At 32.7% G+C, this 24,837-nt stretch overlaps 1 protein-coding gene across 1 annotated transcript in view; it reads right to left on the reverse strand.

Annotated features, from left to right (window-relative positions):
• Window positions 1-14,755: 14,755 nt before the first annotated feature.
• The window catches only part of NMBR (neuromedin B receptor), a 32,653-nt gene continuing 22,571 nt past the window's right edge, over window positions 14,756-24,837 (reverse strand). The window contains exons 2-3 of the mRNA XM_001380878.3: window positions 21,672-22,020; window positions 14,756-18,965 (exon numbers count right to left, since the gene is read on the reverse strand). Coding sequence (XP_001380915.1) covers window positions 18,564-18,965; window positions 21,672-22,020 — 751 coding nt within the window. The 3' untranslated portion in view covers window positions 14,756-18,563. The remainder of the gene's footprint in view (window positions 18,966-21,671; window positions 22,021-24,837) is intronic.

Genomic DNA, 24,837 nt, shown 5'->3' on the forward strand with positions numbered 1-24,837 from the left:
TTAGACATGTTCTATTTGGAGCTTAAGAGATGCTTGTTGACTTGACTTGCTTGTCCCTAGGGAACAGAATTTAGAGAAGTGGATGGAAGTTGCTGACAAGTAGAATTACTTTAGGATATAGCAGATATCCCTTCATTGTTGCATTTAAAGGTTAGGCAAACATGTTGTATAAGGAATTTTTGTTTAGATTCAAATTGGTTCAAAAATAGGTTCAAAAATTCAAGTTTTTGAAGAACTCTTCCCAAACTAGGTTTCGATGATTCTTTGGGAGCTTAACCTGCAGTAAGACAAGAGAACATCAAATCCTGGCTCTTTTAGATGCTACCTGTGTATTCTTAGCCAGATCATCATATCTTTTTGACCCTTGGTTTCATCATCATCATCACCACCACCAAATTAACTTTATTAACCAAATTAACTATATTAGCTATATAGCTCTTTAAAAGTATACAATGATTTGCCTATGTTATTTCATTTCATCTTCAAAGATCTTGTGATATAAGTGCTATTAAAACAACAAATAGCAGATAAGAAAGGCTGAGAGGAGTTGTGATTTTCTCTGGGTCACTTAACTAGTATGTGTCCGGAAGAATCTGAACTGTCATTCTGACTCTAAGTCAATACTCTCACCTCTATATTACAAAACTCCTTAGCCGTACATATGAGATTTCTTACACATTTTAGTGTTTAGATATCAAAGTATTCATCACATGCCAATTTTTGTCCAAGGCTTCTGTATTTTAATGAATAATTTAAAGGAGAGAAAAATAGCCAGCACCTAAGTAAAAACACAAGTAGAAATGGGGAAAGATTCTTCTATATAATATAAAAAATCCATTTTCATCAAAATATCTGCTAATGGGTAGAGAATAAAGTTAATGGAAAGCTACCTCAGGAATGTGAGCCAAGAAAGGCAAGAGCTTTCAATATTTAAACCTTTTTTTTTTACTCAGAACTAAATCAGATAACTAAACACTCACAAGAGTCAATTCCCAAAGCTTGACAGGGTGAACCTCTCTCACCTTTTGTGTTCAAATCAGTCAAATCTATCTAGTTGTAATCACTGTGTCTGGAAACCATTTTATTTGGCTTCACTCTGAGTTCAGAATATATTTGTCAGAATGATTTTAAATAGCTAAGCAATGATTTGAAATAGCAATGCAAACAGACCTCCATTTTCTCTCACAATTAGTACTCTAAGGCATTGACTGATCTGGAGGTATCTTCAAATACTGAAAAGCAAAACAAAATTCTGTCACTATCAATTAAGAAATCCAGAGAAGGAAAAGGTTGGCATGCTTATTGAAAATCAATGGACAATTTTTGTCTGGATCATTGTTCCACTCCCTTATCAAGAACATTTGTCCTGGGGAATGAGGCCATGGCACAAACTGGGCCTGTCAGTCAATTGAAAAATCAGCAAGAATTAATCAAGCATCTACCATGAGAAACATGTTACATGCACCTTGCCTCAAGGAATTCATAATCCGGGCAGGCATATATGATTAACACATGAAACAATGAAAAAATAATGCAATGGAATATAATTAGATGCTGAATGTTGTCCTACTATTAAAGCTTTAGTAGTAAAAATTGGAAAAAATTAGTGTAACCTGAAATAATTGACAAAAGCTTCCTAGTAAATTTAACAGGGTATTTCTTAAACCATTATATTCATTAGGCTATTTCTCTGCTAAAGAAAACAATTTCAGCAACTCTACTGCATACTGAATGAAACAGAAACTCCTTTTCCCAATGGTTTTTAGGTTCCTTCATAATCTAGTTATCTTACCTACACAGTCTTATTTCCCACTACTTCTCAACATGAACCCTTTCCTCTAGTCACATCAATGACCGTCCCTATCTCCAGCTGATTCCATTTTTATTACCTCTTTCATGTCTTTGCTCATGTTTCAATTCTAGCTCTTTTTTCTCCCAGGAGGAGAAGGAGCAGTAGGAGCAATAATATTTAATAATGGAACCCAAAGGCAACTTTTACATGAACTCAGTTAATGACATGTCAACAGATACATCAAACAGATGGTAGTCATATGAATTTATATATGTAAATGGAAGAGTTAATCATAATTAATTCAAGACCTGCTCATTACCACCAAAAATTTCAGAATGTTTATACTTAAGGATCTCAGATTTAGTGAGCAGTGTAGATTATACAAGGAAGTGACAAAGAAAAAAGTGCAATGTATGAGAGAAAGCTATGAAATTTAGTACTATTTAACTATCTATTAAGAAATGACTTAGTTGCTAAAATTGTCCAGGAGTAGCTCACTATTTTTTAAGAACTAAAAGATTCCCATATAGAAAGGGCTCAAGTAATATTGGACAATTCAGCAAATAAATTGGATTGTATCAAGAAGATCAACATAGAACAAACTGTTGCTCACACCTGTCCATATGTAACATTGATCCATAAAAATTTAAAAATACTAATAACAATAAAAGTAGCATTTATATAGTGCTTTGTAAAATGTTTTATTTAAATTAACATATTTAATCCTAAAAAGAAAATTTATTAAGTAGGAACAATTATTTTCCCCATTTTGTAAGGAAACAGAAGCTTAAAGAAGTTAAATGACTTGCTCAGGGTCACATTACTAGTTTTAGCAAAATTTAAACTCAGATCTTGCTGATTTCAAGTGAAGCATTCTATCAACAAAATCATGTGGACTAAATATTTTTTCATTCTTTAAGGTCAAGATTAAATTCCACTTTCTTCATTGAACTCATTTAGTAGGATGAGCAGAATGGATGAGATCCAGTGATACAAGTCTCCTTGCTGTATTTAGAATATTACATCTGAAAGCTATATATATTTTACCTGGCTATCCCTCATATCTGGAATTCTCCCTGTCCTTAGCATTCTTGGCTTTCTTCAAGTCCTAGGTAAAATCAGTCTTTGCACAAGGAGCTTATTATAATCCCTTCATAGTTCAGACCTTCTTTGATAATCTCCAATTTGTCCTTTCTATCTTGTTTGTAGTTTTTTACATGATGCTTCCCTATTAGACTATGAGTTTCTTGAGAACAGGGACTGTTTTTTTTGTTCTGGATTAATATTATTACTTGTCTTTTGCCATTCCCCACCTCCTCCAGTGTATAGCACAGTTCCTGGAAAATGTTGGCACTTAATAAATAATTTTTGTTTGACTAACTGACTGATTAGATATAAAATAAAAATATTTAAATAGAGGTTAGTCACAGTAATTCAGGGGGCTTTAGGCCCACATTTTCAATAGCCAAAAATATCTCCATCTGAATATCCTACTAGCTTTCCCAAATTTTTAAGATACAAACTCCAATTTTAAAACCTACATAAAACCATGTAATGGTCAATGAAAATACTCTTCATGGTTTTCCATATTCCATATTATTCCATATTATTGTTTTTTACTTTGTTTCCTTCACTTCTTGAAATAGATAACTTAAGTATTCTTGATTCTACCACCACAACATTCCTCCTGTCTTCCCTACAACACCCAGTTCTACCAATATCTTATTAGCATTTTATTGCACTCTTATACATGTCTCCTTATCATTCTTCTCACTTTAACTCTTTCTGCCCCATATCCACTCCATCTATTCCTTTACAACACTTCCAGATTCATTTTTCTTATGCTCACAAAGAGCTTTCAGTGACAGTCCTAGAAATATCCTCAAATTCCTTGCGCTAAAACATCTTCTTAATTGGGATGAGTCCTACCCAAACCAAGATTTTGAGTTTTTCATTCTTTATCAACAGAACTGATCCAAACCAGATACTCTCCAGTGGGCAGTGGATTTATGTACTTGGTCCCCTCCTCTCCAGTCTCCCTTTGATATATAGAGCATCAGGGATTATGGAGGTGAAGTTGAAAGAGAGAGAATATATGTTCATTAATTTACTGATTTTTAGCTGGTCAGATTAATAAATTGATTTTTGATACTGAGAACAGTTTCTTGGAATTTTTACTTGTCACAGTTGGTGATCATGAAGGGACCAAATCATCACACTACAGATGTTTATTAAGAAATGTATCCCATTTTCAAGGCATAAGTGGAAATTTTGTCAACAGCAAGAAAACTTCGTCAAATGGTAATTTGTGGTCCTAGATTGTCTCTCTCCCTAGTCCAAACAAACAAGACTTTCTCAAAAACAAAAGATAAAGGGTAAGTGAATGTTTTTGCATCTTCTATTTGTTCCTTGTCCTTGTTTAAAATAATTGAAATAATTTAGAATTTGGGTACCTTTCCTGGACTAATACCTAAAGGAAGATTTGAAGCAAAATTGAGAGATATACCTTTGAAGGTAATTGGACTCAGCTTTCAAGGAAAATTAAAACCAAAAAATAAGGGTACTAAAAAACAGCCAACTAGGGCATTTATGCAGACTTGAAGGACTGAGAAAGTCCTGTCTTCTCACTGAAATGGGCACTGAGTGGTTCCTTAATGTGGCTCCCCATAATTTCAAGAACTGAGAAAATTATATTTTCTAGATAGTGAAACATAGTGATTATACCTGGTCCTTTTCTTATTCCCAGGAACTAAAGAGCCTATACCCAACTTGTTCCCTAATCCATAAAGTCCTTAAGGAGAGAAGAAATTATAGAGAAAAAAACGTCTCCTGTATGTGTATGTATGTATTAAAAAGGAACCATTTTTCCAATGTGGGGGGAAGGTGTGGATGTCATAATAGAAAACCCATTTGTGTTTTACACACTTTAATGGAAGAGGAAGAGGAACAAGAACAAGAAGAAAGAGAACAAGAGAAGAAGAAAACAGTTTCTAAATTTAGCCTTAATTTTTCCCTCATTATGTAAGGAACTGAAGTCCCCAGGACAGTGAACAGAGCTTATTGGCATCATTTGAAGGTCCCAAGAACTATTGTGGGAAAAGCAGAAGAAAAAAACAAGACTTATAGAATAAAAGATGAGTTGACTTTAGAGGTTCCTACAGGAATAATTATGCCCAAACCTCATAAAGTAACCATAAAAATCTTAGAGGCTCCCAAAATAACCTGATGCATGAAAGTGTGAGGGGAAGGAGAGGGGTTGCAGAACTTGAAGGCAATGATTTTGCTTTCTCAGAACCTGATGTCTGCCCTACTCCAGGTTTTTTCAGTCCATTCCCCATCATGTGTCATATGTTCCATCCAGAGTTGACTCTCTCCCCCAAATGTTTCACATACTATTCTTTATGTCCTTATTCTCTCACCTCTTTGATATTTAAATAGCTACCAATACTATAAAGCCAAACTTGGTCATTGGTTTCATGAAGTGTTTCACAACTCCCACTGTTTTAATTTCATTTTCCTCCTTAGACCTCATAAATTGTTTCCAAGGAATAATGTTTGAAAATGAACAAATAAAATAATGTTTAAAAGTAAAAAAATAAAAAAAAGAAGTAACAGAAGATAGTAGTTTGAACACAACATTTGGCATCAGCAAGACATGTGTTTGAATCCTACCTCAATAATTTACTAGCTATATAGGGCCTAGATAATTTACTAATATTTCAACTTAATTAATTAATTCAGAAACTTCAGTTTCCTCCTTGGTAAAAAATGAAGGTATTGAGTTTTGTTCTCTAAGGTCTTTTCCAACTCTAAATCCATTCATTTGAGAATATCATTAATAAAACACTCTTCTTTAGACTATTGCAAGCGTTCTGGCTGTGTTTATATAAAGCCTTCAATATTTCATTAAAATGAAACATTTAATCAATCATCCACATTTAAATAATGGAGTGAATTTTTCATTCAGATGTTTGGTATTGTCTAGGCAATAGAGGAAGTCTTTCAGTGCAAAGATTGTATCCAAGTATATAGTATATCTAAATCAGGAAAGAAAAAAATTTGTTTTAAAATTTATTTTTATTTTAAGAACATTTTCACATTAGTTTACTGAAGTTATATGATCCATACTCTCTCCTTCACCTTCCCCTCCCCCTCCCAGATCTGACAAGCAAATCAATCTGGGCTATGCATGTATTAACACACAAAATATATTTCCCAACTATTTATTTTTGTAAATGAATAATCTTATAAAACCAAAACTCTCCAAAATATACCCAAATGAACAAGTGATCAATCATATATTTTCATCTGTATTTCTACTCCAATAGTTCTTTCTCTGGAGGTGGATAGCATTCTTTTTCATAAGTGTCTCAGAATTATCCTAGATCATTGTTTTGCTGTTACTATCACATTTGATAATTCCACAATATTGCAGTTACTGTGTATAATGGTATCCTGGTTCTGCTTATTTCACTCTGCAATAGTGAGTGAATAGCACAAGAATAATCCATCACCCTCATATACCAGAATTTGTTCAACCATTCCCTAATAGAGAGACATCCCTTTAGTTTCCAATTCCTTGCCACCATAAAAAGAGGAGCTAAAAATATGTTTGTATAAACAGGTCCTTTCCCATTTTCTTTTATCTTTGGGATGCCAACCTAGTAGTAGTATTACTGGATCAAAGGGTATGCATTCTTTTATAACCCTTTGTGCATAATTCCAAATTGCCCTCTAGAATGTTTGGATCAGTTCACAACTCCACCAGTATTACATTAGTATCCCAATTTTGCTACATTCCTTCCAACATTTATTATTTTCCTTTACTGTCATATTGGCCAGTCTGATAGGGGTGAGGTAGTCCTCAGAGTGGTTTAATTTGTATTTCTCTAATCAAAAGACATTTGGAACATTTTTTCGTATGATTATTTATAGCTTTGATTTCTTCTTCTGAAAATTGACTATTTATAAACTTTGACAATTTATCAATTGGAGAATGATTTATATTTTTACAAATTTTACTTAGTTCTTTATGCATTTGAGAAATGAGACATTTATCAGAGAAATTTGTTATAAAAAATTTCCCAGTTTGTTGTTTTCCTTCTTATGTTGATTGCATTGGTTTTGCTTGTACAAAACCTTTTTTAAATTAATATAATCAAAATTACTCATTTTACATCTTGCAATATTCTCTATCTCTTGTTTGGTCATAAATTCTTCTCTTCTCCATAGATCTGATAGTAAACTACTCTTTATTCCCCTAATTATAATATCACTCTTTATGTGTAAATGATATACCCATTTGACCTTATCCCAGTCTATAGTGTGAGATATTGATCTAAACCTAATTTTTGCTGTACTATTTACCAATTTTCCCATCAGTTTTTGTCACATACTGAGTTCTTATCCCCAAAGCTGGGATTAAACACTAGACTGCTAAGGTCATTTACCCCTAAACTATTCCATTGATCCACCTTTCTATTTCTTAGCGAGTACCAGATTATTTTGATGATTGCTGCTTTATAGTACAGTTTAAGATCTGGTACTGGTAGACCAATATCCTTCACATTTTTTCATTAGTTCCCCTGTTATCCTTGACCTTTTCTTCTTCCAGATGAAAATGTTTTCTATAAAAATATATTTTCTATATTTCTATAAAATAGGGTTTTTGGTAGTTTGATAGGTATAGCATGAATAAATAAATAAATGTAGGTAGGATTATCACTATTATTATATTAACTTGGCCAACCTATGAGCAACTAATATTTTCCAATTATTTAGATCTAAATGTATTTATGTGAAAAGTCTTTTGTAATTGTGTTCATATAATTGCTGCATTTATCTTGACAAATATTTTCCCAAGTATTTTATATTGTCTAGAGTGATTTTAATGGAGTTTTTCTTTATAACTTGCAACTGAGTTTTGTTGGTTATATATATATATATATATATATATATATGTATATATATATACATATATATATATAAATGCTGATGATTTATGTGGATTTATTTTGTATAAAGTTATTAATTAGTTCAACTAGTTTTTTCATTGACTTTCTCAGATTTTCTAAGTATACCATCATATCCACAAAGACTGAGAGTTTATTTTCCTCATTGCCTACTTTAATTCCTTCAATTTCTTTTTCTTGTCTAATTGCTAAAGCTAGCATTTATAGTATAATATTAAATAATAGTAGTAACAATGGACTTCTTCCTTCACTCCTGATGTTATTGGGAAGACTTCTAAGTCATTCCCCTTGCAGATGATACTTGGTGATGGTTTTAAATAAATATTACTCATTATTTTAAGGAAAGGATCTTTTATTCCTATGTAATCTAGTGTTTTCAATAGGCTTTTTCTACATCAATTGAGATAATCCTGTGATTTCTGTTATTAAGATTAAAAAAAATCTTTAACTGTTCTTTTCTGATGATGATGATGATGAAGGCTCAGAATTTTTATTTAAAAATTTCAACCCCAACTGCTCTCCTTGGGTCAACCATAGATATGTCCCTTATGGATTTAAAATACATAGTAACTTATAAATTAACTTAATTCCCAGCATTCCACTGGAAATGATTTAGGGCTCCAAAACTAGGATTGTGTTGTATTAATAACCACAATTCTGAAAAATATGTTTCCCCATAATAATTTTAGTGCTTAGAATATAAAGTTACAATGACTTTTTTTACATGCAACCACTTAACATATTCATAAGGCCTGGTAAGAAGAGTAGCCAAATGGTTCCAAGAGAAAAGTACCCAAGTAAACATTTATAACAGAAAAGACTTTGAAAGCTTTAAATCCCAAGATAGTGCTAAGCATGAAAGTGATATAGAAGTAGTTGTTCTTTTGTCTTATAAAATATAAGAGAATACATACATGTGAAATAAACCCCAGAATATTGATTCTGATACATTACATATTCTGAGAAGGGTGATAGAGAGTGAGCTACTGGTTGGATTTAATTCATATTGGAAAATAAGTTCTGATTTTCACTAAAATCTGTTTATCTCAGACTATATCATAGACTCAGTCTTTCCTGCAATCAGATTGCCAAATCTTAAACTACTGATAGAAATTTCAAATATAGCCCAATATACCTGAATCCAAATTCCTGTGAAACTTTTATGATTTCTAATAAGAAGAGTTAACATCTATATATTATTTAAAATTTGCAAAGTTCTTTAAAATTATTATCTCATTTTATCATCACAACAAATATGAGAATTAGGTACTATTATTATTCCCAATATATAAATGAGGAAACAGAAATAAAGGATAAAAAACTTGCCCACGGTCATATAGGTAGAGTTTGACACTAGATTTGAACTTAGTTCTCACTCAGGTCTTCCTGCTTCCAGGTCTGGTGATATTTGTACTATGTCACTAAATTGGCTAATTAATGCATCCATTTGAATCCAAAAAGACCTTTAAATTTTGACATTAAAAAAAGATCATGTTCTTCATTATGTTAGCTGTCATTTCATTTGATGAACACTTCAAGCTGGGACTCCACCCCATCCCCCCAAAAAAGCTCTGTGATAAACACTGTATTTTGCCATATATTCTTTCAAAGGAGAAAAATGCTAGTGTGAGTAATATGTAAAAGGAGATATAGATTTCCAAAATTTAAAAGACACAGAGATAGTCAAATTAAGCTAATTAACTAGTGACCAAAGTTAGCCAAGCTGTTTCCAAAAGTTATGAAGGAAAGCAGTGAGAATATGGTTTCAATTAGTAACTAAACCTATGCAAAACATAGTATTAACTTCTAGTCTACAACCAGAAAATTTAGGTATGACTAACCTCAAGATATTTTTAATTTCCATATAGGAAATGGGACTTTCTCATCTGCAATTAAGAGAAAAAGTTGGCCATGGTGAATCTTAATAGAATTCGGTGATCACAGCGATTGCAGAGATTTCTCAAGGTGCCCAAAGGATGGCATCTGCAGAACCTCAGCAGAATTCTAGCTTTGGCCTGAAGTCAAACAGCTGTCTTAGTAGTAAATTATGTTAGCCTTAATTTTTAGACTACACAATATCTTCAGGAAGTTTTTCAAAAGGAAAAGGACATTTAAATTATTTAAGCAGATCTGCTTGAAAACCCTAATGCTGTTAGTTTTCTCTGTGTGGGTTATGTAATCAAACTTCATGGTTGCTTTTAGATGGTATAATTACTGCTCCCTATCCCAACTGTATTGACTTTATATAATTACATTACTTGCTTGAGCATAAATTTCCTAAGGTCAAAGAGAATATAGTTTTTTCCATCTTTAATTTCTCATCATCAAGCATAGTGCACTGCACACAGTAGGAGTTTAGTAAGTATTTGATGAATTTAAATGAATTTAAAAATAAAAAATAAAAAAATAAAAAAAAAGTATGAGGGCATCTGGTATGGTCAGAGAAGAAACAGTATTGTTCCAAGTATACGTCTTTGTTTCATGTTTCTTAATCTAATTCACTATAGATAAAATTTAAGAGAAAGTATAGCCTTCTGTACTGGATAATGGGACATGCATACAAAAAAAATACAAACAGCATCATGTTACTTTAATATACTTTGTGAAAAACTACCTAAAGAACCAAAATAATTCTAATTTTTAAATGTTCTAGGTAGCTGACTATAATCAAGGCCCAAAACTTAAAGCATTACACAGAGATCTAAGGAGCTAACATTAACAGACTTTGCATGACTAAAATCCAATGCATTGCCTTAAAACATTCTCCATGCCTTAGAACACAACAGCCAGGGCTTATTTGCTTGACAAAATGAAGAAAAATGATGCCGCTACTGGTGAATCATTATTTGGATAATTTTGTGTTTCTGAAATCAACTGGAAGTGCTCATTTGATAACTGCCTACACGCAGAATTCAGTAAATTAAACAAAATTGAAAGTAATCAACCCTTCTGTTTAGGGTTTGAGCTGCATGATGCCAAATAATTGGCTTCATTAAATTCTTAGATTATAACCAAATTGTACGGAAAGCATGAAAAAGACCTAGTAAGTACCCTTTGTATCTAAAGAGAACTAAAGAGCATTTTTAAGACAGATAATGACAACAGGTTTATATTGGGATCATTTGTGAGTATTGGGATCTACTTCTCCTCTTTTTTCAACTACATTAGCTCATTCTTCCAAAAATGGTGAATGTGCTAGGGAGAGTTCGATCTGGAGTCAGCAAGACCTGAATTCAGTTCTTGGTTGAGACCCTTATTGGCCATATCACCCTGAGAGATTCACTTAACCTCTTCCTGCCTCAATGTCCTCATCTATGAAATAGAAAAAAATGCATCTACTTTTGTGAGGTTGTTGTGTAGATAAAATGAGATAATATTTGTTCAGTCCTTTGCAAACCTTAAATCACTCTATAAATGCTAGCTATTAGTATTATGAAAATCAAACTTTGGAATCTCTTGGGGCATCTTTCTTTTGGTTTTCATAATAATTAAAACAAATCATCATAAAAGCCAGTTATTTTAGATGAAGTAGAAATGGTATTATACTTTGACTTGTCTTATTGTTCAGGGGATAGGGTATTGGTCCTGGAGTCAGGAAAACTTGAATCCAAATCTAGTCTCAAGCACTTATTAATTTTTGGATGCTAGGAAAGTCACTTAACCCTTTTTTGCCTGATTTCTCAGATGTAAAATGAAGATAATAGCATCTACCTCCCAGTGTAGTTGTGAGAATCAAATTAAATGATCCAAAACTATTTAGCGCAGTGCCAGCCACAGAGTAGGTACTATATAAATGTTACTTATTATTATTATTCCTCATTTCAAGTGAACATGGATCTGTGGATTGGGAGATCCAGAAAGACATGAATAATTTGACTGTCTACAAGACCTAGTTTCAATAGATGTTTTAGACATTTCCATTTCCCAGTTTACTATTAAATAATGCAGAAGCATTTTGTCAAATCCTTTTTGGTGTTTTTCATATGTTTCCTGACCTGACAACAGGGATATGAATTTATAGTTTCATCTTGCACTAAGAAGCATGTTGTATGAGTCTTGCTTATTTACAAACAAAGTTAGTTCCCAGAAATGAAATTTTGGCCAAATATTGTTGAATGACACTTCAAAGACAAACTACTCTCTGCAGTCCAATAACTGGCTAGCCAAAAATAAAACTCCACTGTTTGAAATTTTAGTTAGAAGTGGCATATGGAACAACTTGATAAAATAGAGAATAAAAGAATAAATAACACTCTGACATATACTTTGTGTTCATGCTAATGGTTATTATAGATGAAATTACAGACTGGATTTTATTATCATTCATGCTTTGAATCATAACTTTACCAAAAAAATCAACTTTCTCAGCCAAAGTATTTAGTCTAGTTCAAAGTTCCCCTTTTCTAGGAAACCTAGGAAAACACACCCAGATGTTGAGATAATTGAAGTTTCTCTAAGTTTAAAAGAAATGTTTAAGTCAAAATTTCCACTTCTCAGATTGTCAGAAAGTCTTCTAAAGTGGTCATTTCAAAGTGGTGTCTTCTGGACCTACTAAATCTACATTTAAGCTATAAGTGAATCAGAGAAATTAGAGAATTTTTCAAGTATAATAAAAATAAAACCTTGCAATCATTATGACTCAATTATTAACTTTATATCTATCTTAGCATTTTTGCAAATATACGGGCTTTTAGTCCACTATGTGATTTTTCCCCTTTCCCAATTTTTATCCAAATATTAGACAGATAACAAAATGGAGGAGAAAACTGATTGCCCCTGGTCTTTCCCCTTCCTTTCCCAAAGATGTGAAATAGAAGTGCTCTCAAATGTGTTTGCAGCAATGAATCTAGCCTTGAGAAACATTTTACAAGAGGATTGTGCTCTGTAGCCAGGCAGAAGAGATTATAGCTTGTATCAACCTTATTAGTCAGTAAACAATTACTAAGGCCATATGTACAGAAAGGCAGCATTGTACAGTGGAAAGGAGTGGAGTCAGAGGACCTGAGTTCAAATTCTGACCCTGCCACTTACTATTTCTGATACCTTAGGCAATTCTGATTTATAAGGTTTAGTTTCTTCATCTGTAAAATGAAAGTAATGGATTATATGATTGCTAAAACCCCTTCTGGCTCTAAATGTAGGATTCTAGATCAGAAGGGTCAAGGTAGTCAAAACCTGTGTCCTCCAAAGGAGGTGAATTTGATTAATATAAGGATGCTAGATACTGAGGGGATGTTGGATTTGGACTCTATATGTACAAAAATATTATTCTCCATTGCTTTAAACTAGAACTAGGTAATCTCAATAAAATATTTAGATGAACCTGTTTCTCTGCATTATTCCTGATACCCTGGGAAACCCTAACAGATGGAGAGTTGAGAAGCAACAAAATTTTTTTTTAAATTATCTCATTTTTAATCTCTGAAATGCCTTTATTAAAAATTACTAGATTTATGATCAGGATTAGCTGTCTCTCATTTTGTAGCAATTTTGTAGCAATACTTTAGCTATGACACCAAATCTGATGATTCTTGCCCAAATTCTAGAGACTATTTGATTGAAATTAGAAAGCTACCCCAACACTCTACATATTTCCTGGACAACTTGAAATGACTTCCACAAATGTATAGGTGGTTTAATTCCTTTAAGTCATGTTTTAAACCTAGAAAGGGAGTCTTAATTATATACATATATATGTGTGTATATATATATATATATACACATACACACACACACACACACACACACACGTGTGTATGTGTGTATTAGAGTTCCTGAGGGCAATATTGTAAGAAATCAATCTCAGATTTTGAAATGCCATTTCAAACATTGAAGCTAGGCCTTCTAAATCACATTATAGGTTTGCCAATTTTAACTGTTAATTTAGTCAATTAGTTATTTATTCGGTTCAGTCAAAATAATTTTACAAAGAAAATTAATAAACACAACTTTCTACCATTCTCATTTACTTTATGCTAATACCATACCTCCTACCATAATAATCTCTAGGCAAGACAAAACAAAAACACTGTTCTATAATACTAGGACAAACTTTTTGTCTATTTGTATAACTTATATGATATGAAACAAAAACTAGCACAGGGCAATGACATCAATGTTCCATATGTAGATATTATGCATGGCATGATTTCTTTTTGGGAGATAAGGTGCTTGTCTCCTACTGGCCCCTTTGTTGGTCTATCTCCTGCTTTTTCTCTGCACTTCAAAGCTGCCATCATCCCCACTCCCTAGGGTCCTATGACTTCATTTTTTTTTTCATGAAGATACCAATTGTCTTGGAAGTCTCTTTAAATACAGCTATATTTTCTTTCATAGTCCCTGATATACAGATCCAGAAAAAGAGTTGCAAATTTGTTGCTTACACTGCCACTTTCATATCTTTCTCTGTTACCATAAGTTAGCAACCACTTCTTTTACTATAAAATTCACTCACTCTATTCTTCCCAAATCCATATTGCTGTCATCTACAAATTCCCTGACAGCTTTCTCTCTTAGCCTCTAAGTTCAATACCTGGGTCTCTGTCTTCTCCATTTAACCTTCTGTCACATTTGAACAACCTGTTCCTCATTATCTCTAACTCCCATAACATATCTCTAATGAATATCAACTGCAATTAAAAGTAGTCATACTTTAGAAGTATCTCCATTCGCCAAGGGCAAGTGAATTGGATCTGTTATTAGAATTCTCAGTTATGGCTCCTCCTACACGTCTATCTATGGGAGAGTAGCATAATATGCCATTTCTATCATGGGTATGACATCAAAAATATTCTAGTGGCAAAATGTACCCTCAAAATATCCCTGTACCACACAGTAGCAAACATATTCCATAACTATTTCTTTAGTTCTATCTCAATTCTGTCATTGACAAAAGTGTAGTTAATATGTAGGGAACAGTTCTATTTCCCTTATAATGTATTTAGGTAATGTGCAGAAATAACCCAATACATCATTTTACATATTTTCCCTCTTTTATTTATTTACTCATGGGTTTTTGTTTCTATGACATTATTGTGTGGATGAACTCTAGATAAAAATTCTCATCTTCATCTTTAGAACTAAGTTTAAGGAGAAATATTAGAAGTGTCTGGTAGTAATAAATAGATCTAAAAATCTTTGAGAAAATCCAAGAAATACCAAACTCTTAGATCTGAGTTTAATATTAGCCTGCTCCTTTAAGTACATGCGGTAATTTTTCTGTTTTAGTATTGTTTAGAGAAAATCTCAGGTACCAAATATATATTTATGACATCAAATTTTCAGTTATCTGTATTTTTAAAAGGGAAGATTGGAGCTAGTTATTAGAAAATCACATCACTCCAAAAAGGAAGTCCTTCTGGGAAAAGCATAAACAAAGTTACAGAACAGCTATATGTCACAGAAGTTAAATTGTATACTATAGACATATGCACAGATAATCATCAAAATAGCTTGTTTGTATCCTAAAAATCAGGAGTTGATCTTTTTTCTTCAAAATTCTCAAAAACTAGGTAATTATCAACTTCAAATGAAAATGCAAATATATTGAAAATAAAGTCCCAACAAATACCCCCAAAGAAAAAGTCACAAAATAGCCACAAAATGGGAAATATACAACCTTAATATTATCCAGAGATTCTTAGCTACTCTCAAATTTTGTAGAGAAACATACATTTCTAACATAGCTATTTTTAAATTAGAATCAATGACTAACAATGATTAGTATTAGCAAATGTATAGATAATACTTAACATAAACCTAATATGTAGAGTGCTTTATTAAGTATGTTCTTTCCATCTATCCTTTGCAAATTTTAATATTAGCCAGATGTCAGATTAAATACTATGATTATTCTGATAGTTTTAAATTAACAGGATTTTTTATATAAGCATATCATATGTGACTTGAAGGTTGTGAATTTGGAAGAGAAAGGAAATATGCAGAGTCAACAGCTGGCTATGATAAAGATGCTGTTAAAGAACAAGATTTAATTTTTCATATCATAACTTAAAATATTGAAATGACAAATTCTTGACTAAGGATGAAGGATATTTCCTGATAACTGAGGAAACTATATTTGGCCAGAGTCTTGCTGACATGATTAAAGGATTTTTAAAATTAAAAGGCTAAGTGAAGAGGAAACCTCAGATAAATTATAAACGTGTTCCTACAGAGAATACAAAAATATAATAAGAAGAGAGACTTGTGTAACATAGTTGAAATTTTCCATTTTTCACAGGAGAAAATAACCATGAAGAGGGACAGGAAAAGCCCTGACATCTTCAGATGTTTATTTAAAAGCACAGAATATAAATAATAAGTCAAATTGAAATTTCAACACACAAATTATAAACACCCTCATATTGTTGAGCCTTTGTGGGAAAAGATTCATGACTGAAATATGTCCATTTCAGGGAAATTTTCATCTTAAGCTTTGTATCTTCAGTGCCTAGGAAAGTGCTATGGTTTTAGTAGTCACTTAATAATTGTTGAATTGAATTTAAGGAAACAAATCCAATTTAAAGGGCAGTAGTGTATTATTGTTGTTTAAACATATTCCTATATAAAAATTCAAGAATTTAAAGTATGGCAATAAACATTTTGGTGAAGATACAAGAAAAACAAATTACTTCATAAGAATGTAATCCAAACCACCCTGATGGATGGAGGAAATGGATGATGAATTACTGATACAAATCATAAAACTGGAAAAGATGTTAAATATACTTATGATTGAGTATTTTAACTACACAGACATCTGCCAAAAATGCTATATCATAACAATTTTAGTTCCCACAAAGTAAAGGACTGTATCTAGTGAAGTGTTAACCTGAAACTAATTCTGACTAATAAGAAACAATTGGCTGGTCAAGCAGAAATTACAAGACCCAAAAAAAAAGGGACCATTTGGCCTTTAAAATTTCCTATAATCAAAAAGGGAAAAGATATTCATAGGACAAATCTCTCTAATTCTGTAGTTATGTATGGAGTGGATTTTTTTAAATCCTACGTTCTGTCTTAGAATCAATACTGTATATTGGTTCTAAGGCAGAAGAGTGGTAAAGGCTAGGCAATGGGGTCAAGTGACTTACCCAAGGTCACACAGCTAGGAAGTGTCTGAGTCCAGATTTGAACCCAGGACCTCCCATCTTTGGGCTTTCAATCCACTGTGCCACCCAGGTGCCCCCTGTAGTGGAGTTTTTGAACCCAAGTGTAGGCCTTTATATATATTCTCAAGAAAAGAAATTAGGTCAGTGGATGAAAATTATAAATAGGCAGATTTCAGGTCAATATAAGGGAAAACATCCAAATAATTAGAACTACATGAATATCCAACACTTGTGAGGGAGTGAGTTCAACTACATGCAATGTTTGAATGAGATAAAAGTCAACAACTATATTTCTTATGATGAATTGTGAGGGTGAAATCTTTTACCATTTGCACTACAGTCCCTTAGCACTATCATTTTTACAACTTAAATAATCTAACTCATTTGTGCTATGTGTCATTTGGAAACAACAATATTTTACAGTGGGTTGATTCAAAGATAAGGCTTTCTGATTCTTGATAGGAAACTGGATTATTTAATTAAGACCATATTTACTTTTATGTTAAAAATAATAGATGCCAATTCACAACAGATTATGAGGTACTATGGTATAGTGGATAGCATCTTGAATTTGGAATCATAATTCTTGGGTTCAAATTTTGACTATGGCATCTTTTTTATGTGATCTTAAGCAAAGTCACTTAATCTCTCTGGGTTTTGGTTTTCATATTTATGAAATGATATTGTACTAGATGACCTCTAAAATCCCTTCTAACTTTAATTCTATAATCCTATGAAATGTGAAACATAAAGCAAGTTCATCAGAATATAGATTTTTAATCTTTTGTTGTTGTTGTTGTTCAGAAGCTGACAGGAATGGCAGAGTTCCTGTAACTTTTGTTCTCAAGAGACAATAGATGTATGTAGTTGATCATAGCCTCAAGGGCAACTTCATCACCAACATTCATCACAAAGAATTCCGCTTTTTAGTACAGATGGTACTAAGCCTTAAACTAATTCATCATTTAGTGAATTATTGTTGTTTTTATTTCTTTTTACTGTTAAAAATGGCATGTCATCTTAGAAGACAAACTTTGGGAGGTTGGAAATGATGTTATGCTGACACAGTCACCAGATTTTCAATGGCTATTGTCATCATTTTTGAATGTGTGTCCAAATTTGAAGTAACTTTCATTTTGTACATATATGGGCACCATTATCCATGAATTATCCAAAGTAAACAACTGTCAATGTGGCCTATACCAGAAATGGCAAGTTCTCTCTAAAAAAATGATTCTCTGTGTCATATGATCCCTTATGGAATATCTTAAGAAACATAAAAATTCATGTCACATTCCTCCCTCTCAAAAAAAAAAAAACATTGCTAAGGGAAAACACACTGCAGCCAACTATAGCAATCGCTTAAATCATAGTTGTAATATTGGGTTTTATCAGGTTGTTGGATTTTTTGTGGGGTCAGGGAAGATGTGGGTTGAGGATATGGAAGGAATTTAATACTGCTCTTCAGTCTTTCTCTACGTGGGCAATCCATTTGTTGAATGTGATTAAAGAACCCATTCAAAGAAAAAGACTTGTCTTGTTTGCCTTGCCTTCTCTGAGTCAACAGTGATCAATCCTCTAATGAATTCCTTGAACAAATGTAGGAAGAAGGAAAGAATTGTTTAGTCATGCTCAGCTCAGCAATTATATAGAGTGGGTTCTTTCAAGTAGTGAGTCAAATGACTGGAATCACAGAGACATTTCCTGCTTCCCGCTGTGCCCATTCAAGAAGGCAGAATTGGTCACTGTGTTCTTAGCATTGCTTTTCAGAGAAGTCATTCGCACAGCAGAGGAGCTAAGCAGGTAGCTGGTGGATTTCTCCCTATAGACTCTTCTCCCACAGCAAAGTTGACTATTGAAATGTCTCCTGAAGCTCTCGCTGAGCATGTAAAGTGCAAAAGGGTTGACACAAGAGTTGCAGAAGCTCAACACTCGAGCTACTAAGGTGATAATCATGTGGCTAAGGGATGGATCAATTTCTTTGTAGTTAAAAGATCGATACATGTAGAGCACATGATTTGGAAACCAACAAAGCACAAAGCAGCCCACAAAAACCAGGACAATTTTAGCCAGGCGTTTTCTTGTTTCCATCTGAAAATAGAAGAGGAATAATCATTTAGATGAGTGGAATCAAATCAAGTGAGCCTCCAATCTAACAATCATTGACATTAGTGAAGTGGACCTTGCTATTACAATGCATCCAAATTACATCAGCACAACAATGAGTTTTATTCATCAGAATGGCAACTGGCATTCCTGTGAAATCTCTTAGTTAAATCACAGCACTTAGTATTGCTGTTACCACTTGTATTTGACAGTTTACATACACTAAGATGATCAATCACAAGTAAATTCCCAAGCCTTTTACATTTCCAATCCACAATCTTTCAAAGCTCTCTTATGTTTAACTGCTTTTCTTTTTCTCAAGCCTCCAACTATTAACACAAATTATCTCTGTTTATATTAAATCCACCCAATTAATGAGGCATGAAAACTAAATAAACTTGGGCATTTATCAGACACAAGAATTCTCTAATTAGAAAAAAAAACAGAAGGGCCTTTCAAAGTAGGCCTTATTTTTTAACCCCAACCCTTCCAAATAGTAATCTAATAATAATCTACTTTGATGTAGCCCTTAAAAGTTTAAGAAGCTTTCTTTTCCTCCAAAAAATTCTTTGAAATGCAAGTATTAGCATCTCCATTTTAGAGAAGAGGATTCTGAGTCTCAAGGAGAGTATGTGATTTGCCCATGGTCACATGGCATAAAGCTGTAAGAAAGAATGCTGAACTTAGAGCCACAGAATAAGAGTTCAAATCCAGAATCCATTAATGACTGCCTGTATGACTTTAGGTAATTCAAATAACCTATTTGAGTTTTCTCATCTGTAAAATGATGATTTCCAATATATCTTCTAGTCCTAAATGCATGATCTATGATCTCTTTACTCGAAGTCTATCTTGCTCCCCATATCTTACTACCTGTATAGATAAATTATTGAATGGTGAAAAATTCTAAGATTTCCACAAATTGTTAATAGTTAAAAATAAAATTTTTATAACACCTTAAAAATCAAAATGAATTCCTTTTAATTTTTACAGTAGCATGCATTTTGGAGACAATTATTTTGTTGAAAGTCTCCATGACCTTGGTCCCCTGGGGGGAAGCTGCAATGATTGTTTCTTTTGTTTTATTTCTAAGTCATTTTCTACCATCTAGTTTCTGACACTTTGATTATAGCTCTTAGAACTTGTAACTTAGAATTGTGAAGAAATTGAGAAAAGGTATTGCTACTGAGCAAGACTTTTCCTTGAGTTTAGATACTTTCAAATGGAATTCATTAAGATCTATAATTTTTGTATGTCCCTCCCTCTGTACACTTTGTAAAAAAAGTAAAATACATAAAAAGAAAATCATATTGGGAAGTGTGACAATAGTGTAATTGTGTACTTGAGAATAACATACAAAAATAAAAATCAGAACATTTTCCTATTAATCAATGTTTAGTCTTTTTGATACTGGTACTAAGTTAATGCATTTTCTTAAGAATAACTATACAGTTTTTATAAATCTAATAAACAAACAAAATACAGTGGATTATTATAAAAAAGATGTATAATTTTATTGGTGTAGGGAAATCCAGAGAAGGTATTCCCCTATTTTATATATATATACATATATATATATGTATATATATATACTCACACACACACACACACACACACACACACATATATATATATATGTATATATATATATATATACTTGCAACTACTTTTAGAATCCATTTAGTGAGTTATCTAAGGCACTGAAAATTTCTCTTTCCAGGTTTATATGTAATAAGGCCTTTCTTTGAAGCCCTAGCTTTCAGGAGTATTTTGGTTCCTTTATGATTATTTTTATTGGAAATGCTCTTAATGACAAAGTGTTTCAGAGATTAAATTTTTTCATTGTGGTAATTTAGGGCCAATTTTAAGTAAAATTATAAAGTAGTCCAATTCACCTTCAGTCTCTTTCTTCTTCCTGGAATTCACTTGTCCTTAGTGTCCTGCACTTCCATGTAACCTTCAGGATGCCTAGCAACTTCTATAATGTCAACCCACTTATACTTCCTTCCCCAGGCAGTGCCCATACTCTACAATTAATTCTTTCTCCATCCCTTACTTTCAATAAAACTCCAATTTCCTACCTGCATTTTAGAATTAGCTTCTCTAAGAAAAAAAATTTAAGTAAACGAATGGCCAGAATAACTATGATTAACAATATTATATGTCAACCCCTTCTCGTGAAGACATTTACATCTAAAAGAGACATTAACTCTGAGAAATTAATTCTAATAATAGAATTTTAAGCCTTTAGACAGGATTGTGGGCAACATTTGGTGGAGCAGTGGGGCACAGAAGGGGCAAGTAAGATCCTCTCAGATCACCTCAATTCATACTACATTGAGTAAATATATAACACATCTATGTGCCAGCCCTGTCCTGACTATTAAGAAGGCTCTAATACTATTCTGCTATTTCATTCTAAGAACAATGGAACCTTTCCATTTGACTTCCATGTGACTGAAATCTTATGTGTGCTTTCTGTCACCCACCCCCTACTTAGAATTTGAGCTCCATGAGAATAGAAACTCTCTATTTTTCTATTTGTATCTTCAGTGCTTAGCACAATACTTTTCACATAGGAAACATTTAATAAATGATTTTTCATTCATTCTTTCACAATTTCCTGAACTTACTAGGTAAAATGAAAATCAATTACTAGTCTATAGTACCTTTTCCCACCTGTTTTCTTACCTGCTTTTTAGAATGTTCATTGTATTCTCCAGGGATGTTATGTGCACTTTTGATCAATGTTTTAGCAATATGATAATAATAAATACTTATGATAACAAGAGGTATGAGGAAATAGACCAAGAAAATCAGCACTGAGTGAATCTTTGGATGTAACTCATTGGTCTGTGGGTATGGCATACATGCTGTGAAGCTGCCATTATCCATACTACTGATATGTGCCACTTCAGAGAACACTGCTTCAGGAACTGCTAACAGCACAGAAATTACCCATATGCCAATGGCTTTCACACAGGTCCACAGAACTGCACCTGATGTCTGGATATCCATAGGATTCACAATGGCTTTATATCTGAAAAGAAAACAAAATTGTATTTTATTTTTCAAGTTTCTTCTAAGTCATGTAAGGGGAGACAACACTCTGCTATTTAGAGACAGATTTTCCATGTTGTGAATATTCTAGATTTTTCACTCATCACTTATCTACCTTTAGGTCATTTTCACTATTTTTTGGCAAGGTGGGCAGAAGATTAAGCATACGTTTCAAATTCTGGATTCAATTGTTAATTAAGCTTACTAATAGGAGGAACAGAATAGTTCGAACAATCAATTACAACAATTCAAATATTGCTAATATATAATAATAGTTCACATTTATATAATACTTTAAAGTTCATAAGGCAATTTCTAGATAAATATAATTTGATCATCAGTAGGTTCTATTATTATTCATTTTACAGATTTACAGTTTCAAATATCTAGAGTCAGAGACAGTATTTGAACTCCAATCTTTCAGAGTTTGACTTCACATTTAGAATTTTAGAATTCTATCCAATATTATATCTAACTTTCTTAGTATATTTTAATATTTGCAATTGACTATGTCTAATGTCCTCAAGGGGCAGGTTGGTGGCACAATGGATAGAGTACCAGGCCTGGAGTCAGGAAGAATCATCTTCCTGAATTCAAATCTGACCTTAGAGACTTAATAGCTGTGTGACCTTGGGCAAGTCACTTCACCTATTTACCTCAGCTTCCTCATCTGTAAAATGAGGTGGAGAAACCAACTCCACTATTTTTGCCAAGAAAATCCCAAATGGGGTTATGAAGTTTCAGAAGAAAAAATGAATGATATCCTGGAAATACAAAATATTACTTATATCATTAAGTCACTTGATTCTGACATATAAAAACAGTATGCTCAGATGCCCTGATTTCCAAGGAGAACAATGTATTTACCCTTTCCTGAAGATAGCGTTCTTTCTTAGTACCAATCTAAGTAGCATTGTCTTTTTCTGCCTTAATTGACTTTATTTATGATTTATGACAAGGAAGTAGGAGACAGTTCAGTGAGTTGAATACTTCCTCTTGACTGATATATTGAACTAAAATAAGTAATAGATAGGAACAAAGGACTTTATCACCTGTTATACCATATAAATAAGAAATTGAAAATATACTTTGAGGTTAAATATTGTAAAAAGATCATTGAAATTTAACTGTATCTAATAACTATTTGAAGCTCAAGTTAAGAAAAAATTTGTAATAAAGGTTTAAAATCTTTGTTTAAAGGACAATTCAAAGATAATCTCAGATCCATGTTTATCCCTATTCTATATTATCAAGTGTAGTCAAGGGGTATAAAAAGACTTACACTTCTTTTTCTAAGCCAGTGATTTACAAACTTTTTAATCAAGCATTCTTATCAGTTCCCCTTACCCCCGTGTGTAAATTGACTAGAAGATATGGAAAGGGTGCCAATGGTACCTTGGCAGGTGTCACTATAAACATTCAGGGATGGGTTAGGTTAAAATGGCCTGGGAGTTTAGCAAGTTGACCAATAGTGGAAGACAAGTGAACTGGGAAAGTACTGGGCTATAACGGGTGAAGGGTAAATAGAACTCTGTGTTAGATAAAAGCCTCATAATTAGCTAGAGGGGAATGTCAATTTACCTCCCCACATATCCCCTTGGCATCAAGCCATAGGAATCTCTAGAAGGTCCTAGCCCCTTCTTTGGAGACTACTGCTTTTTCCAATGTGCCTGAAAGATTAAAATCCTAGTATTTTAGACCTAAAAGGGGTCTCAAATGTCATTTAGTCTATCCCTTTTATTTTCCAGGTAATGACTGATTACATGGTGAATCCAATTCCTACTTTTTCATTACACAATGTAACAGTAGATAGAGTAGTTTCATAAGAGAATTCTGTCAGAGTAGTGCAACAGTTTCTGAAATAATCATACTTTTCAAAACAATTATGCTATTATCGTGGATGTATCCAAGCATTATTATATGTTCTGCTTTAGGAAAACACAAATGCAACAAAAATAAAAGATGATAGGAAAGATCATAGGGAGCCTCTGTTCCTCCAAAAGCAAGGAATTATAAGATTAATATGATGTTTTATATAAGTACCAAAATATAGATTCAAAAATATCTGAAGGCAAATCTGAGAATAACAGTTCATCAGAGACTCAATCCTAGGGTAGTAGTGCAATCCTGTTTTATAATCTGGAATGTGTTTATCTGTATATTTTTTGCTTTAAAAGGCTCTGTTTCTGTGAAAGTAGTTTTTATCTGAAGGAATATATTACAAATGAATATTGATATAATTAATCAGATTTCCTTTAAACATTGTTGGGGAAATGTGTAAATAATGATGATCTCCAAAATATTACATATGTAAATAATAACAGTTTGATATGTACAGAGAGCTCTTTTCTTTCATACAAATAAACTCAGTGAAATAGTGCCAATTTTAAAAAATGAGAATAAAAAAATTTAAAAGGAAAATTGAAATGAAATCTGTATGTATTAAAATTTTAATTATGCTTTTGTTGAGTCTTGCTTGCCATCTCTCATGTTTTGTGTAAACACATCATAAATTGACTTAAACATAATTTCTAAGAGTTAATGAAAATCATCTAATCTACTAAATTGCTTTCTGCTTTGAAAATCATCTTACTACATTCACCTCCACATTTCCCTGAATTAGAACTTGTCATTTTCCTTCTCATAATTTGCATGCATCACATGCTTATGACTTTCATTGACCTTCTAAACTTCTGAGAAAGATAGTAAGCATTCTCTAATTTAGATATTGGTACTTTGTCAGTACTTCATACCAGCTAAAAAACAAAATCCTTCATGACATTCAAAAAGAAAAAGA

This window comes from Monodelphis domestica, chromosome 2 (genome assembly GCF_027887165.1).
Source record: "Monodelphis domestica isolate mMonDom1 chromosome 2, mMonDom1.pri, whole genome shotgun sequence".
NCBI lineage: Eukaryota > Metazoa > Chordata > Mammalia > Didelphimorphia > Didelphidae > Monodelphis > Monodelphis domestica.